The following is a 14,144-nucleotide window of genomic DNA, read 5'->3' on the forward strand; positions in this document are numbered from 1 at the left end:
TCTTCGCATTGTAGAAAGATCTGATGGGAAGTATCATGATGTGAAACATATTTTGTTGGTATGGTCTTATCTTCTCTAGGATACACAAAAAGTCATGCAACATCTGGACACATTGGCAAGTAAAATTCATTCTAGAATGTTATATTTTTTCTAGAATGTTATATTTAATGTTATATACTTGGAATAATTATTACTGGCCATTATTCCACCGATTATTAGGATAAAAGCATAGCATTCATCACGTTTACAGGGAAACGTGGTTATTATTATCAAAATCTGCTTTTGGTTAATAATTATCAAAATCTGCCTTTTTTTAAAATTGAATTTCTCTGGAACTGTTTGTACGATTTAGTGTAAATTTTGTATTGTATCTAAACTACACACTACAACACTATTTTGTATCTAAACTACACACATTTTAAATAGTTAAGTTAATAGTTTCAAACAAAAAATTTAAAAAACCAAATTGATATCTTTTATTACCAACTAAGCCTACACGTAATGTCATTCCAGGTAGTTCTATAGTAATCCTTTTTTTCAAGCTGCCTACCATCGATTTATCTTTTCATAGTATTTATTCTACTACTATGTTCTACTACTGAATTTATTTATTTATTTTGCTATTATGTTACAAAAGTAAATTAGTTTAAGAAGATGGCTTTATTTGAAAATTTTCTAAACTACACACATTTTAAATCGCTAAGTTAATAGTTTCAAACAAAAAATTTCAGAAACCAAATTGATATCTGTTACTGCCAACTAAGCCTACTCGTTAAGATGCCATTCCACTTAGTACCACAGTAATCCTTTTTTTCAAGCTGCCTACCATCGATTTATCTTTTCATTGTATTTATTCTACTACTATGTTCTACTACTGAATTTATTGATTTATTTTACTGTTATGTTACAAAAGTAAATCAGTTTAAGAAGATGGCTTTATTTGAAAATATTCTAAACTACACACATTTTAAATCGTTAAGTTAATAGTTTCAAACAAAAAATTAAAAAAACCAAATTGATATCTTTTATTACCAACTAAGCCTACACGTAATGTCATTCCATCTAGTTCTATAGTAATCCTTTTTTTCAAGCTGCCTACCATCGATTTATCTTTTCATAGTATTTATTCTTCTACTATGTTCTACTACTGAATTTATTTATTTATTTTGCTGTTATGTTACAAAAGTAAATTAGTTTAAGAAGATGGCTTTATTTGAAAATTTTCTAAACTACACACATTTTAAATCGCTAAGTTAATAGTTTCAAACAAAAAATTTAAAAAACCAAATTGATATCTTTTATTGCCAACTAAGCCTACACGTAAAGATGTCATTTCAGGTAGTTCTATAGTAATCCTTTTTTGCAAGCTGCCTACCATCGATTTATCTTTTCATAGTATTTATTCTACAACTACCGGAATATAAAAAGAAAATGGCGAAAGGAAGAAAATAACACACTAACCATCTAAGCGATGGTCATCGTAAATGTTTCTTTATCCTTTACTGGCCTCTTTTTTTCGGCAGTTGGATTATTTCTCAAAGAAGTTCTTCATACAAACAGGTAAGAAGTAATCGCCGTCTGTAAAAAAAACTTACTAGAAGATTATGACCAAAATTTACGACCTACAAACGTAAAAAAAAAATTATGACGAATGGAAGATAGGGGGAAAAAAATTTACCACTACGTATGGTCGGAAGTAGAAATGTAATAAAATGATATTACCATTCACGTGACCCTGGCTTCTTTAGGGGTCAGCTTTTTCCTCCCATGGTTTTTTGGTCGTTAAAAAAAATGTAATTTGGGAATTAGAGATAAGATGTTTGCATTGGTTAAATGATTTTCGAAACCAGTGAAGTAAATTTACTTTATTCTTTTTTAATTTAGTATAATTGTTTGCACAATTCTTTGCCGAATACAATATGGTTTGGGCAATAAAAAGAGGAGTAGTTTTATTACTGGTCATTACATCTTGCTATTGTACCAATAAACTCTGTAAAATGATCTAATAAATTACTGATCTCTTTTAAGACAGTCATAGTTAATATCCTTCATCTCTCACCATTACTTCAGATTAAATTTTATAAATTTTTGTTCTAAACATTTTTTGATGATAGAGAAATGTAATTTATATACATATATATTTAAAAAAACGTGGAAAATAGAACCTTAACTTGTACAGATTATGAAGAATAGCTCTTAATAACTTTTAGAACTTTCAAGGATTTTTTTCACAAATATTAATGCAATAAAATTATCTTTTTAGTAATTTTGGATAGATACAGCTTTGCGTTGTAAATTTGCCTGCATTCAGATATTTAACCATTTTCTTTTATTTCTGTTTTAATTTACGAACAGCGATTTTGATAAAGTTGAAAAATTCTTTTAACTTCCGTTATATACAAGCATAGAATTTTTCGGAAATATAAAGCAGATGAAGGCTTAATATTAAACTATCGTTCTAAAAGTTCTGTTTGCAGAATTGCATTGGATGGATTTTTCCAGAAATATCGCTTAATAACTTTTAGAACTTTTAACAAGAATATTAAAGTGATAAAATTTTGCTCTTTGTGTAATTTTAGACAGGTATAGTCACAGTGAACAAAAAATAAATGACACATTCTGAATAATTTCAGATATATTAGCAGGAATTTTATGTACTAGAACTCAATCTTAATGGTTCGAGTGGATGACCTAAAATATGATAATTATACAGTGCAGATTACACACTACAGTACAGATTAGTACATTTTAAGTAACAAAGTCATACATGAAAACGCATTTTCTCTTAATAAACACATCTTTTTTTCAACGGATTTGGATATCTGACCTTCAAAATATAATGGGGTAGTATTCTAGAAAAGATGGTCCTAATAGTTTGGTCAGGGTGGAGATCGAAATTTGAATCCCTTACTGTTAATTTTAATTTTAGCTTTTTTCTAAGTATCTCGAAACTTTTTTAAGCGAGTTGAAAAATTTTTGCACACAGTTATAGAATTTATTTATACAAAAAGAAAAAAAAGCAATTTTTAGTAATTATTTATTATTTTTCTCTATTATTTTATTTAATAACAGTTGAAAAATTTCAAATTGTAAGGTATACAAATTTTTACATCGTTTTAAAGAATGTAATATTATATGCCAAAACACAAAAGTTTAACGAAATTGGTTAAATAGTATCAGAGAAATCGAATTTAAAAAAAGGCATTTTATCAATTCTCTAGCGTGTAAAATACAAATAAAAGTCAGCATCCAGTCCGGAAATATCACGGGCTCAAATAGAGGGCGAGACGGGAGCAAGAGGAAAAGACATTTTTAATTCGGAATGAAAAATGATTGCATCACTAATTACCATATATGGTAGTACTTTTACTTTCGTTACTTGTACCGCCGGAACAAGTAAAAAGTACGTACTTTTACTTGTACTTCGTTACTTTTTAAATTTAGTACTTTTACTTGTACTTTCGTTACTTTTGTAGGGAAAAAGTACAAGTATTTGTAACGGAAATGTCGAATGAAATCGTTACTTTTTTCTGAAGCTCGGAAAAAAAGGAAGAAAAAAATTAAATTTAAAAAAATGCTGCTTGTATGTTTTTTTGATTCATAAAATTAATGTACAATGTATATGCATTCACAGCTAACTTCTTGTTTAAATACCTTGACCTCCCGTGGAGCGCTTATTCTGCGTGGCTAAGCACGTTCTGAGAAATTCTCGCAGCAGACTCAGTGACATCACTTTCGAAATGCAATTATTTTGCAAAATGAATAAAAATATTAATTAGCAAGTTATTTTCATTCATTTTCGAGTTTTATGCATTTATTTAATACATTTTAAATAAAAAATGTTGGATTTTGTTATTACGTTTTTCAATTTTCTTTTTGAACTCACTAATAATACATTTTTGTCTTAATACATTTTTTACTAAATACATTTTTACCTAGTACATTTTTTACTAAAATTATGTTTATGCCCGACCTTGTCAAACAACGCCCAGTCAAATCTCTAAGAACTTCAGAACTATTTGTGCTATTGAAAACTATTATAATTACTATTTTAACTCTTGAAAACTCGAAGGTATTAATTTAGCCGCTGATACTAAAATTCGTTTACAAATTTTAATTATTCCGTTAGGCAGAAATGTTCGGAAAATGATTTTCTCGCATGACTTCAGCATTAGCCATTGTTACAAATAAAACTGTAGACTGTTCTGTTTCAACTTATACTGCACATTCAATTATTTTTTACTAGCTCAAAGATCACAAAGCTATCTGAAACCCCGTGTTTGCTTTGTTTATGTTTGTGCTTTTAAAACGCGTTTCTATAGAGTAAAACAATTTTAAATCAATGGTAATTTAAATAAATAAAAATAATAAACTAAAAATTAAAATCAATAGATAAAATTTCTTTTTCGTGCAAATCCATAAAAAGTTTGATATTAAAATTATATTTGATTTTAAAATTATATTATACGATTATATTATAAAATTATATTATAATATTCTTCCGAATTTAAAAATAAATTAATGTCCATAACTTTCAAAATTAAAAATAATTAAATAAATAACAACAATTTTGCAAAAACATTAAAGAACATAAGAATATTATTCAATAAAATTTTAGGTTACTTTGAATTTTCGATTTCCTAGAAATGTACTTTTAAATCGTTACTTTTTTTGTTTAGTACTTGTACTTTTACTTGTACTTTTTACTCGTTACATTTTAAAATAAGAACTTTTTACTTTTTACTCGTTGCTTTTTTTAAAAATACTTGTACTTTTACTCGTTACTTTTTAAAAGTAACGTTGCCATATATGCTAATTACACATTAAAAATAAAAAATTAAACTTAGAAAAACCGAATTACTCCCCAACATTTACGTTTAAGAAATTTAAGATAAATTTAACAGTCATCTCTGAGCTGTTAATTTGAAAAGATGAAAAAAGCTTTTTACAAAAAATATTTTGTTGAATTTAAGAATGATCATTTCGAAGTTCAATCCTTGCAAGATACCTCAAAAGTTCAAGAACGTTCAAATATTTCGTGAAATGCAAATTGGATTAAATAAATAAAAAAAAGAAAGGAAATATGTTTAATATTTAGCAAAAATCCAGCCAATGGTACAAAGAAGGGGGTCAAACTGAAATTTTTAATAGGAACCTTTATATTTTCATTCAAATTCTAATTCAAATTCGCCTAAAAAATTATAAATTTTGACCAACGATTTTTTTTATTTTTAACTTTTGAGAGGGAGCTAGTATAGGAAGAACGAAAATGGATATATAAGCGATCAAAAATAAAGATATTTCAGGAAATACGCATCATAAAAAAAAAAAAAAAAATTCACGTCTTATTTATTAAAAGAAAGCTGTATACCAGCTGCAGTTTTATATTATTGGATGAACTGTTTAAAAGTAATTAAAAAGTGGTGATTGGTTACTCAATTAATTTTTTATACTGGATGTTTTCGACTTGATAATTTATTTATTCATTCATTACGTGATTCAATTTTCCATTTACAATTTTAACGCCATCTGTCTGTTAAAAAATGAATGAAAGATTTTAGATCAAACATGACAATGTTTTACAAGAAATCAATATATATATGTTACAGGCAAAGTATGAAGCGCCGGCATTCTATAAAATGCCTAGGCATTGTATATAATGCCGGATGTTTTTAGGCAATGTATGAAATGTGAGAAGTATTAGTTACTGTCCCTAGGTATTGTATATAATACCTAGGCATTCTGTAGAATGACAAATGCTATTTAGGCAAAGTATGAAAAAAAAAACGTCCTGATGAGGTTATTATGTAAATGATGTGCTTTTCTCAAATATAAAAATGTTATTCTGAAAAAATAATGAGAGTGCCATTAAAAAAATTTATTCAAAATGCGTAAAGAAAAATTAAAGCTGTACAAAACATAATTTATGCCTTTCTTATTAAGGGAAACAAAATTTTCGCATTAAATATTCACATTCAAGTCACAATTATTTTCAGTTTAGAAACAAATATTGCACAAAATATCCATTTCATCACCTTTACTAGCATGTCCACAGAAGTACTCTCCTGTAATTTTAAACATTGTTGAGAAATAAATTAAATATTACCACTATCATAAATTAATGTTTCTACGTTTTTTTTTCTTTGCTTAATTAGACGTGACTGCTATATAGATTGTTCTTCGAAGTAAATATTTATTTGAAGTTCCGCTTATGGGAACTATGATAAAATATATTAATTTTCTTTAGGAGGGGGATATATTTTGTTTGACTAGTGCATTTGCCAATAACATTTACTAATATACAAAAACTGAAATTCGCTATAATTAAACACTTCTCAACTCAAAGTACTCACTGTAGAATTAAATTACTTCCTTTTAACTTTGCTGCCTCTGCTAGGTTAAAATAATCGTAAATAAATACGAAGGCTGTTTTTTAAGTAAGCGCCGTTTGAAAATAAAAGCCAAATAAAAGAAAATATTCAAGAAGCAAATTTATTTTCAGATTTTGCTTACGCTTCCATTTTTTCCCCAGTATAGTTGCCAAGTTTAAGCACTTATCATACCTTACAACTAGATTTAGAATATTCTCTTCATACAAACTTGCCACCTTCTCCGTTAATAGAATTGTAGCCAGAATGATGTTTGAAATATCGGAAAAGATGAAAATTACTCAGCGCAAGGTCTGGCCTGTAAGAGGGGTGGTCCAAAACTTCCCAACCAAAAAAGTCCAATAAAGCTGGTATCTGAGCTGCGGAGAGAGTCATTGTTATGGAGTAGTAAAATTCCCTGTCAGCATGGTAGGGAATTGTGCTACTTCACAAATCTTCCAGTGAATGTATGCAGCAGACACTTTTTTTGCCGACAAAAAACGCATTACTCACCGTATCTCGTACTAGAAGGGCGGTTTGTTAAATTTGAACATTTTAAAGACACAGAACTGACAATACAGTTTACCTTTACAGCTGCAACTGATCACAGTTGTTCCTAAAGAATACTGAGACACGACACAAGCACTCGTTGTGAACACGTCACCTTTTTGTGAACACAGCAAAACGGTCCTTACTTATAAAACAACTCTAGTATTTTAATTCTTGCCAAAAACGGTATCTCCTTCAATAGAAGGAGATAGAGAAAGAAAAAAAATATTCATTTTTGACTCGTGTATTACTTACATAGCTTTCGCTAAAAGTTAATAAATTTCCCCCTGTTCTTTTTCCCATAATCCATTCATTCTCCCTAATTAATATGTTTTTAAGAGACGGCATTAGAAAAAAACCTGCAAATAAGGACAATATATATTCTGCACCGATTTGCCTCTCTCGGCCACAGCAGTTTTTCTAGTTTTGTTTTTCATCTTTATTCTCCATTTTCATAGGGTTTTTCTTTGTTCTTCTCATTCTCGTCCAGCAAGTCTTGGGAATGGGTTTCGATTTTTCAGAGTTTAAAATATGTAAACTTTGATCGTCATCTTCAATTTTTTTGAAGCCAACGAATTTTTCAATCAAGTATATCTAACTACTTCTTGGAATTATTTATTTAAAAAATATATATTAGATTCTATAATAAACAAATATATCTAAAAATAATTTTATATATTTCTATATGTTCAGCCGTAGATGAATAATTTGACAATAATTTATTCGAAGAAATCTTTTCTTATTTGTTATTTGTTGATTTGTAACGCATGCGCTCTGAAACTCTTGCTAACTGGAATATTTTGTCTGCTTGTCAGCTGGATTAGCGATTTCGTATAGCGTGTTTACTTTAGCTTTTATGCGAGCTTCAGGGCACATAGCTCCTTTTCCCAGCTATTTTGAAAGTTCCAGCATGTGATAGGTCTGCTTCTATTTTAAAGTTTTTAATAAATACTTTATTTTGGCAATTTAGTTTTATTTCATTATTCGATGGCTCATATTAGTTTAATTCAAGTCATTCCCCCCCCCACACTATATTCAACAGAAAAAGAAATATTAAACAGAAATTTTCAATAGAAATACAGTCGGACTTCTATTTTACGAACTTCCCTTTTTACGAATTTCTCTATTTTACGAATTTTTTCGAGGAATGAAGAAGATTTTGGAAATTTCTTCGTAAAATAACTTCCAAATAGCGAAATGAGTTTCTTATTTAACGAACTTTTCTTTGAGATCCAATTTCTCTATTTCCCAAAATATTTCAGAACATTTCAAACTTGTTAACGCATTTTATAGCGGAAATGCCCTTGAATTGATTTTCGAAGCCACGTCAATTTTACAGAGAAAGCAGTAAAATCCCTTTCCCTTTTCGTTTGCATTTCAAACGAAAAACTCAGACAATATTAACGGATTTTATCAGTAGCAATTAAACTTAAGAACGCATATTGCAATGCATGTTTAAAATTGCTATTATAATAAATGCAGATATAATTTTGTGCATAAATTTAGCTTTCTTTAGTTGAAATTGTATGCAACATGATAGTGTAATACTGGATAATGTTTTTCTCCATACTTGCTTTCCATGCAGATTTCTTTTATTGTTAAGATTTATAGAATAAATAGCAAATACTACTTTGAAAGATAAAGGTGTATCAATTGCTATTTTAATTATGTCTGGTGTTTATGAATTTAAAACCTGTTTTGTGTCGTTTAAGTATTTCAAAAGGTGATTTTTCTATTTAACGAAATTTCCATATAACGAATTTATTATTGGGATTTAGCGACTTCGTTAAATAGAGGTCCGACTGTATAGTTACTATCTTCTCTAATCTGCACACCTCTGAACTTTCTAACAAAGTTTGAAAGAAAACAATGAAAGAAGGAAAAAAAAAGACACCTATGGCAATAAATATTAGTTATTTTTCAATATATATTTTAGATAATACTGTCAGCTTAAAGAGTAATGTCGTTAGAATATTAAAGGTCAATACTTTCTCCTAACCTTTAAAACTGAAATGAAACAAGTAGATAATATTATTTATTAATTCTTTTGAATGCGTCATTAACTTTTGCTCCTTTAACCCCAGAGTGCCATTTCAAATAAAATAAACTTTTTAAACCGAAAAGCGTGAAATTAAAATGGGTGGGATAACATTGCCACGTACTTCAATAAAGACTTCAAAATAAATGTCTGCTTTGGAATGCAGCTGATAATAAGGTTTCGTTTTGGTGTAACAATGGTTGGATAATTAATGCGTTTGACAATCAGTAAACTATCCTTTTAAGAAAAATGTTGGAAAAGCGTGAAAGAAATATCAATGATACAACTCACTCAATTTGAAAATCATTAACTTGATTTTTGTTTATACTATGAGTAATTCAGGTAACTAGAGGGCTGCGCCCCCTGCTCGCTAACGCTCGCCAACCCAGGAAAATTGCTACGCAATCTTATATGGTTTGCTTCGCTAACCTAGCTCGCTTCGCTCGCTACTAACTTAGGTACAAAATTCTAAGAATTCAAAACAATCATTCAAAGCCATATAATTTTTTTTTTAAAAATCTTTTAGTAAATACAAAATCATTAAAATAAATTTTAATTCAAATAAATGACATATAATCCGTTAAACCTATTAGAAATGTGCTATAGTATAATTCGTGATATAAATCAAAAATCGTCAAATAAATTCGTAATACATAAATTCGTGAAAAAAAGCGCTTTCGACAAAATACTAAAATAGAGATCTATCGACAAAGACTACTCACTTCTGCCTAGCTTAATAGTATGAGATTACCGCAGCTGATGCTGTCTGGTTATTTCAGTTTCCATTTTTAAAAGCGCTATATGTTGAGCCACCTCAGCTAGATTTAGCATGTGACATTTTTAGCGGCAATCATTGGTCGATTCGCAGTGTAAGAGAAATAGTAACGTAAACAAATTAAAGCAAATGTTGCCACTGGCGGAAAAGAAATACAGCCAAAATTTGGGTGAATTATATATATTAGATGTTGGTAATATTATTTATTTTTATCTCTTAGGTTAACATTGCTACAAACAATTGATAAGTTAAAAAAATCATATTATACAATATTTGTGCCAATAATTATTTTCTTATATACTAAAGCATGGTAATTTAAATAACTTTAAAAGATTTTTAAGTATGATTTGGGGTAGTATAAAAACTTTCTGAACCAAAAAAAGCAATGAAAATTGTGTTTAAACTCAGGATCTTGTCAGAACATCCAAAATATATTAGGGGTACCGGAAAGTAATGTCGTTTCGGTGTATTAAATATTCGTTAGTCCTAAGTTCCTGTTCATTTTAGATCCCGCATTGAAAGATTGTTGCTAACGAAGGCGTATACATTATCAATTAAAAATAAAATCTTGTTAACAAATATCAAATGAACGGAAACGACATTACTTTCCGGTCCCCCTAATATATTATAATCTTATTAAAGTCACCATGAAAAATAAAATTGTTCAGCTTTAGCTTTTTATATTATTTTATCCTTGCTGATTTTCTTAAGCGATCATTTATAGGAATAGATAACCTTTTTTTACGCATTGGATCATTTGCGTGAATTGATAACAATTCCTTATGCAAAACATATTTTGCCTGTATTATCAAGGATCCTTTACGCAAAGCATTATTTGTGTGGATTAGGAAGGATTATCTTTGAAAATAAACGATACGGATTAAATTGAACCGATATGGATTAAATTGATAAGAAAATTTTTATCTTCTTTACGTAAAGCATCATTTGAATGAATTAAACCCTTAACTTAAAAATTTTTATGTAAAAGGTAGATAAAAACCGAGTTATCTAGGGCTTATAAGTTAAGGGTTAATGAGATTCCCCTACTCGAAGAATCATTCTGAGGATGTTAAAGATTCTTTACATAAAAAATTATTTGAAAGAATTGATAAGGATTCTTAATGCGAAATATATTTTGCGTAAATTATCAAGGATCATTAACTCATAACGTGAAAGTGTGTGAATTAATAAGGATTCTCTTTACAAAGAATCAGGATCGATAAGGATTAAATTGAAAAGATAATTTCGATTTTCTTTGTGTAAATCAACCCTTTAATTCAACGTGTTCAATATATTTAAAAAAAAAGTTCTTTAATTTGAGAAAAATTTCATCTCAAAAAATTAAAAATATTTTTTTTCGTCCCACAAAATTTAAAGTAAACCAATTAAAGATTAGTTAGTGTTTTACATTTAAGTCAATTACGAATTGACGGAGATCGGTTAGTTATAATTGTTAAATTTATTAAGAATATTTATGTCACTATGATTATAAAGCTTACTTTTAAACCAAATTATGCTTAAGTTTAGTGATAAGTTTTGTTAGAATGCCACGCATGGATAAACTTTTGTAAGAAAATCGTGTATAGTCATAGAAAGTAGTGTTATATCACTCTGACGCAATCTATCACTATGTAATTTTCTGTAGCTTGGACGTTTTATCTTTGAACGTTAGACTTAAAATAGTCATAGAGTTAACAAGAAACCATTAAATTTTTCTTGAGTTTTTCAGTTATTAGCTACTTTTCAAGTTATCAGTGAGTGTCCCAAAAATAAATAATGATTTTCAAAACTAAGTTAAATGGGAGATTTGCTGCATTTTGCTTGGGAACCTAGTTCTATTCTCTCACAAAATTTAAAAACTAGCTTCAAATTTTGTCAATAGATGGCGTTGTTAACTGAGAAAAGTAATTATGTTCATTGCTGCATGTCAGACTGTTCTAATAACCTAAAAACTAAATCGAAATATGAAAAAGTGTAGTGAGTTACCCATTTACAGACATAAGAGTGCGTGATTGCAAAAATGAAATCATAATTCTCTTTTCCACTGAATTACGAGGAGCAAGAAAAATAAAAATAATCTTTGACTTAGACGTAAAACTACAGGCATCAAAAACGTTTTAATATCAAAATATTTATGTTTTAATATCAGATTCATTTTTCCAGAAATTTGAAAAATCTATTATTTTTTCATTGAATAGTTTGCTAGTTATGACAATGAGAGGCTTGCTCAAAGAAAATTTTCTGAATGATTAAAAAAGGTAGCAACTTTTTTTTCAATAAAGTTAATAAAAAAAATATAATTTTTCACAGTGAAATTTAGATAAGTTTCTGCAGTATGTAATTAAATAGATAATTTTTTTCAACTTCCCGCAACATTCACCTATATTACTAACCAAATTGTGCTTACTTATAAACTGTTACACGTTTTGAGTTTTCTTTTTTCATGAAAGAATGGGTTTTTGAAGATGAGCTAATTGACGTCTTATCTCTTAATTTCTGTTGAAATTAGTTTGTTTCCATTTAGATGTAGGAGATCCATATGATTAGTGATTCAAAAACAGGTTTTTCTAATGGCAAGAGGATAATTATATTCGTTAAGGATGAAATAGCAACGGAGAAATGTATGGTGAAATTTGAATTGGTAAATTTTCATTTGAATGCTGGGCATCTTTTAGGAGGAGCCCTAGTTGTATAAGAAATAGCAATAATATAGCACGATACAAGAAGACTTCAACAGTATAGTGTATTATTCCACAGTGAGCAAAACAGAATCGCCCTATCATAGCTTTTTGTTAACAGGTTGAATTGCAAAAAGGAACGATGAACGCAGGATTAAAAAAGTTTTATTTTTTACCGTACTAAAAAAGGAAATAAAAATTTCATTTTAAAATTAAGCAGTGAAATTCTTTTCATGGATTGAATTTAAATATAAAAATTTCAATTCTGGCTTGCTTTGATTAAACAGTACAATCAACAATGCTTCTTCAAGCAAAATAATTTTGTCACTATATTTTTCTTCTTTTAAAGTAACAAGGTAATCTTATAACACAGTACGGAAAAAAGAAAAGTTGGTGGAAGTGTTAATACAAAACAAGTAAATAATAAACCCTCCCGGAATGCTAGTTAAAGACGTGATCATGTCTCTATAATTATTATTTCTGCAAATTGAGTGTAAAATTTATACAAATAACGGAATGTAATAGGTATAATATAATATCATTGCGGAAGATTACATAATACGCAAATGTTGGATTGAGATTGGTTGACAAAAGTACAGAAACGTCAAATTCATGGCCAGCTGTCTGTTTTGACGATCGACGATGGAGTTTCCATAGGACTGGAGGAGTTTTTCGAACCTGAAAATAAAAAAAAACTAATATTAACATATTCTTAATTAAAACTCTAGTGAAAAAATAATTTCGAAGATGTAACAGAAAAACAATTGTGAGATTTATTCTGCATCGCAGAGTTAAACGTGGAAATAAAGGCAAACTGATCTTGAAGTAACACTTATTTAACTTTTAAATTTGAATTAAAGGCTATAATCACAGTTATAAAAACCAAGTTTCAATCGCGTGAATTGCTTGATGCATCTGAGATGTCAGCAATTTTCTCAAATAACGAACAGAAATACAGAGTTACTATCCAGTACACTTTATTTGAAGAAGAAAAAAATAATTTAGTCTTTTTATTATTCTTGACACTTTGACGTCACGGGTGTTGGTCTGATGTTGAAACTCTTATCTGCTTATTTCTTCACATCAGATGTATCTTTCTGATGAGAGCAGAATTTCTTATCTGAAAAAGACTAAAGTTAATGTTTACAACTTGAAAATTTAAATCCTCACTCTCGGTCCCATTATAACCATTGTCAATAAAATACTGGAATTTTTCGTTACTCAAAGGTTTTGTAGGAAAGTTGTCGTTACTATGTACTTAAACAAATTTGCTTCTAACATGTTTCTAATGAACTGATATTTTACGACCATGTGATTTGTCATTATGTTATCAATAGAATTCTTGGACAAATAAATTGCAGCTTTACTATCACACAGTTAGTCACATATTTTCTATTGCAACCAATTAATTTAACACTCTTAAGAACCAAATAACTTCTTTAATATATACACTCTATACATTAATATATACACTCTATAATGACTATATACGATATAAATTCTACTCCGATACGATAAAATACGTATGACTATATACGATATAAATTCTACTCCGATACGATAAAATACGACTCCAATGAACTAAGTACTACACATTTTTGTTTACCTGATTTCCAATGAATAGTATATCACCAAAATAAATTATACAGCAGCTAGATAAATTTCTCCGAGTTAGATGAACCTCCGTTTGAATCTTTTGAATCTTTGAATCAGGAAAACTACTATATATATATATA

General features: G+C 28.7%; 1 protein-coding gene across 1 annotated transcript in view; it reads right to left on the reverse strand.

The window, feature by feature from the left end:
- Positions 1-12,557: 12,557 nt before the first annotated feature.
- LOC107439475 (uncharacterized) overlaps positions 12,558-14,144 on the reverse strand; it is a gene marked incomplete in the record, with an annotated part of 14,675 nt that continues 13,088 nt past the window's right edge. Inside the window, 1 exon segment of the mRNA XM_043045860.2 lies at positions 12,558-13,086. Within this exon segment, the coding sequence (XP_042901794.2) occupies positions 13,019-13,086 (68 nt within the window).

Source organism: Parasteatoda tepidariorum, chromosome 10 (assembly GCF_043381705.1).
Source record: "Parasteatoda tepidariorum isolate YZ-2023 chromosome 10, CAS_Ptep_4.0, whole genome shotgun sequence".
Classification (NCBI taxonomy): domain Eukaryota; kingdom Metazoa; phylum Arthropoda; class Arachnida; order Araneae; family Theridiidae; genus Parasteatoda; species Parasteatoda tepidariorum.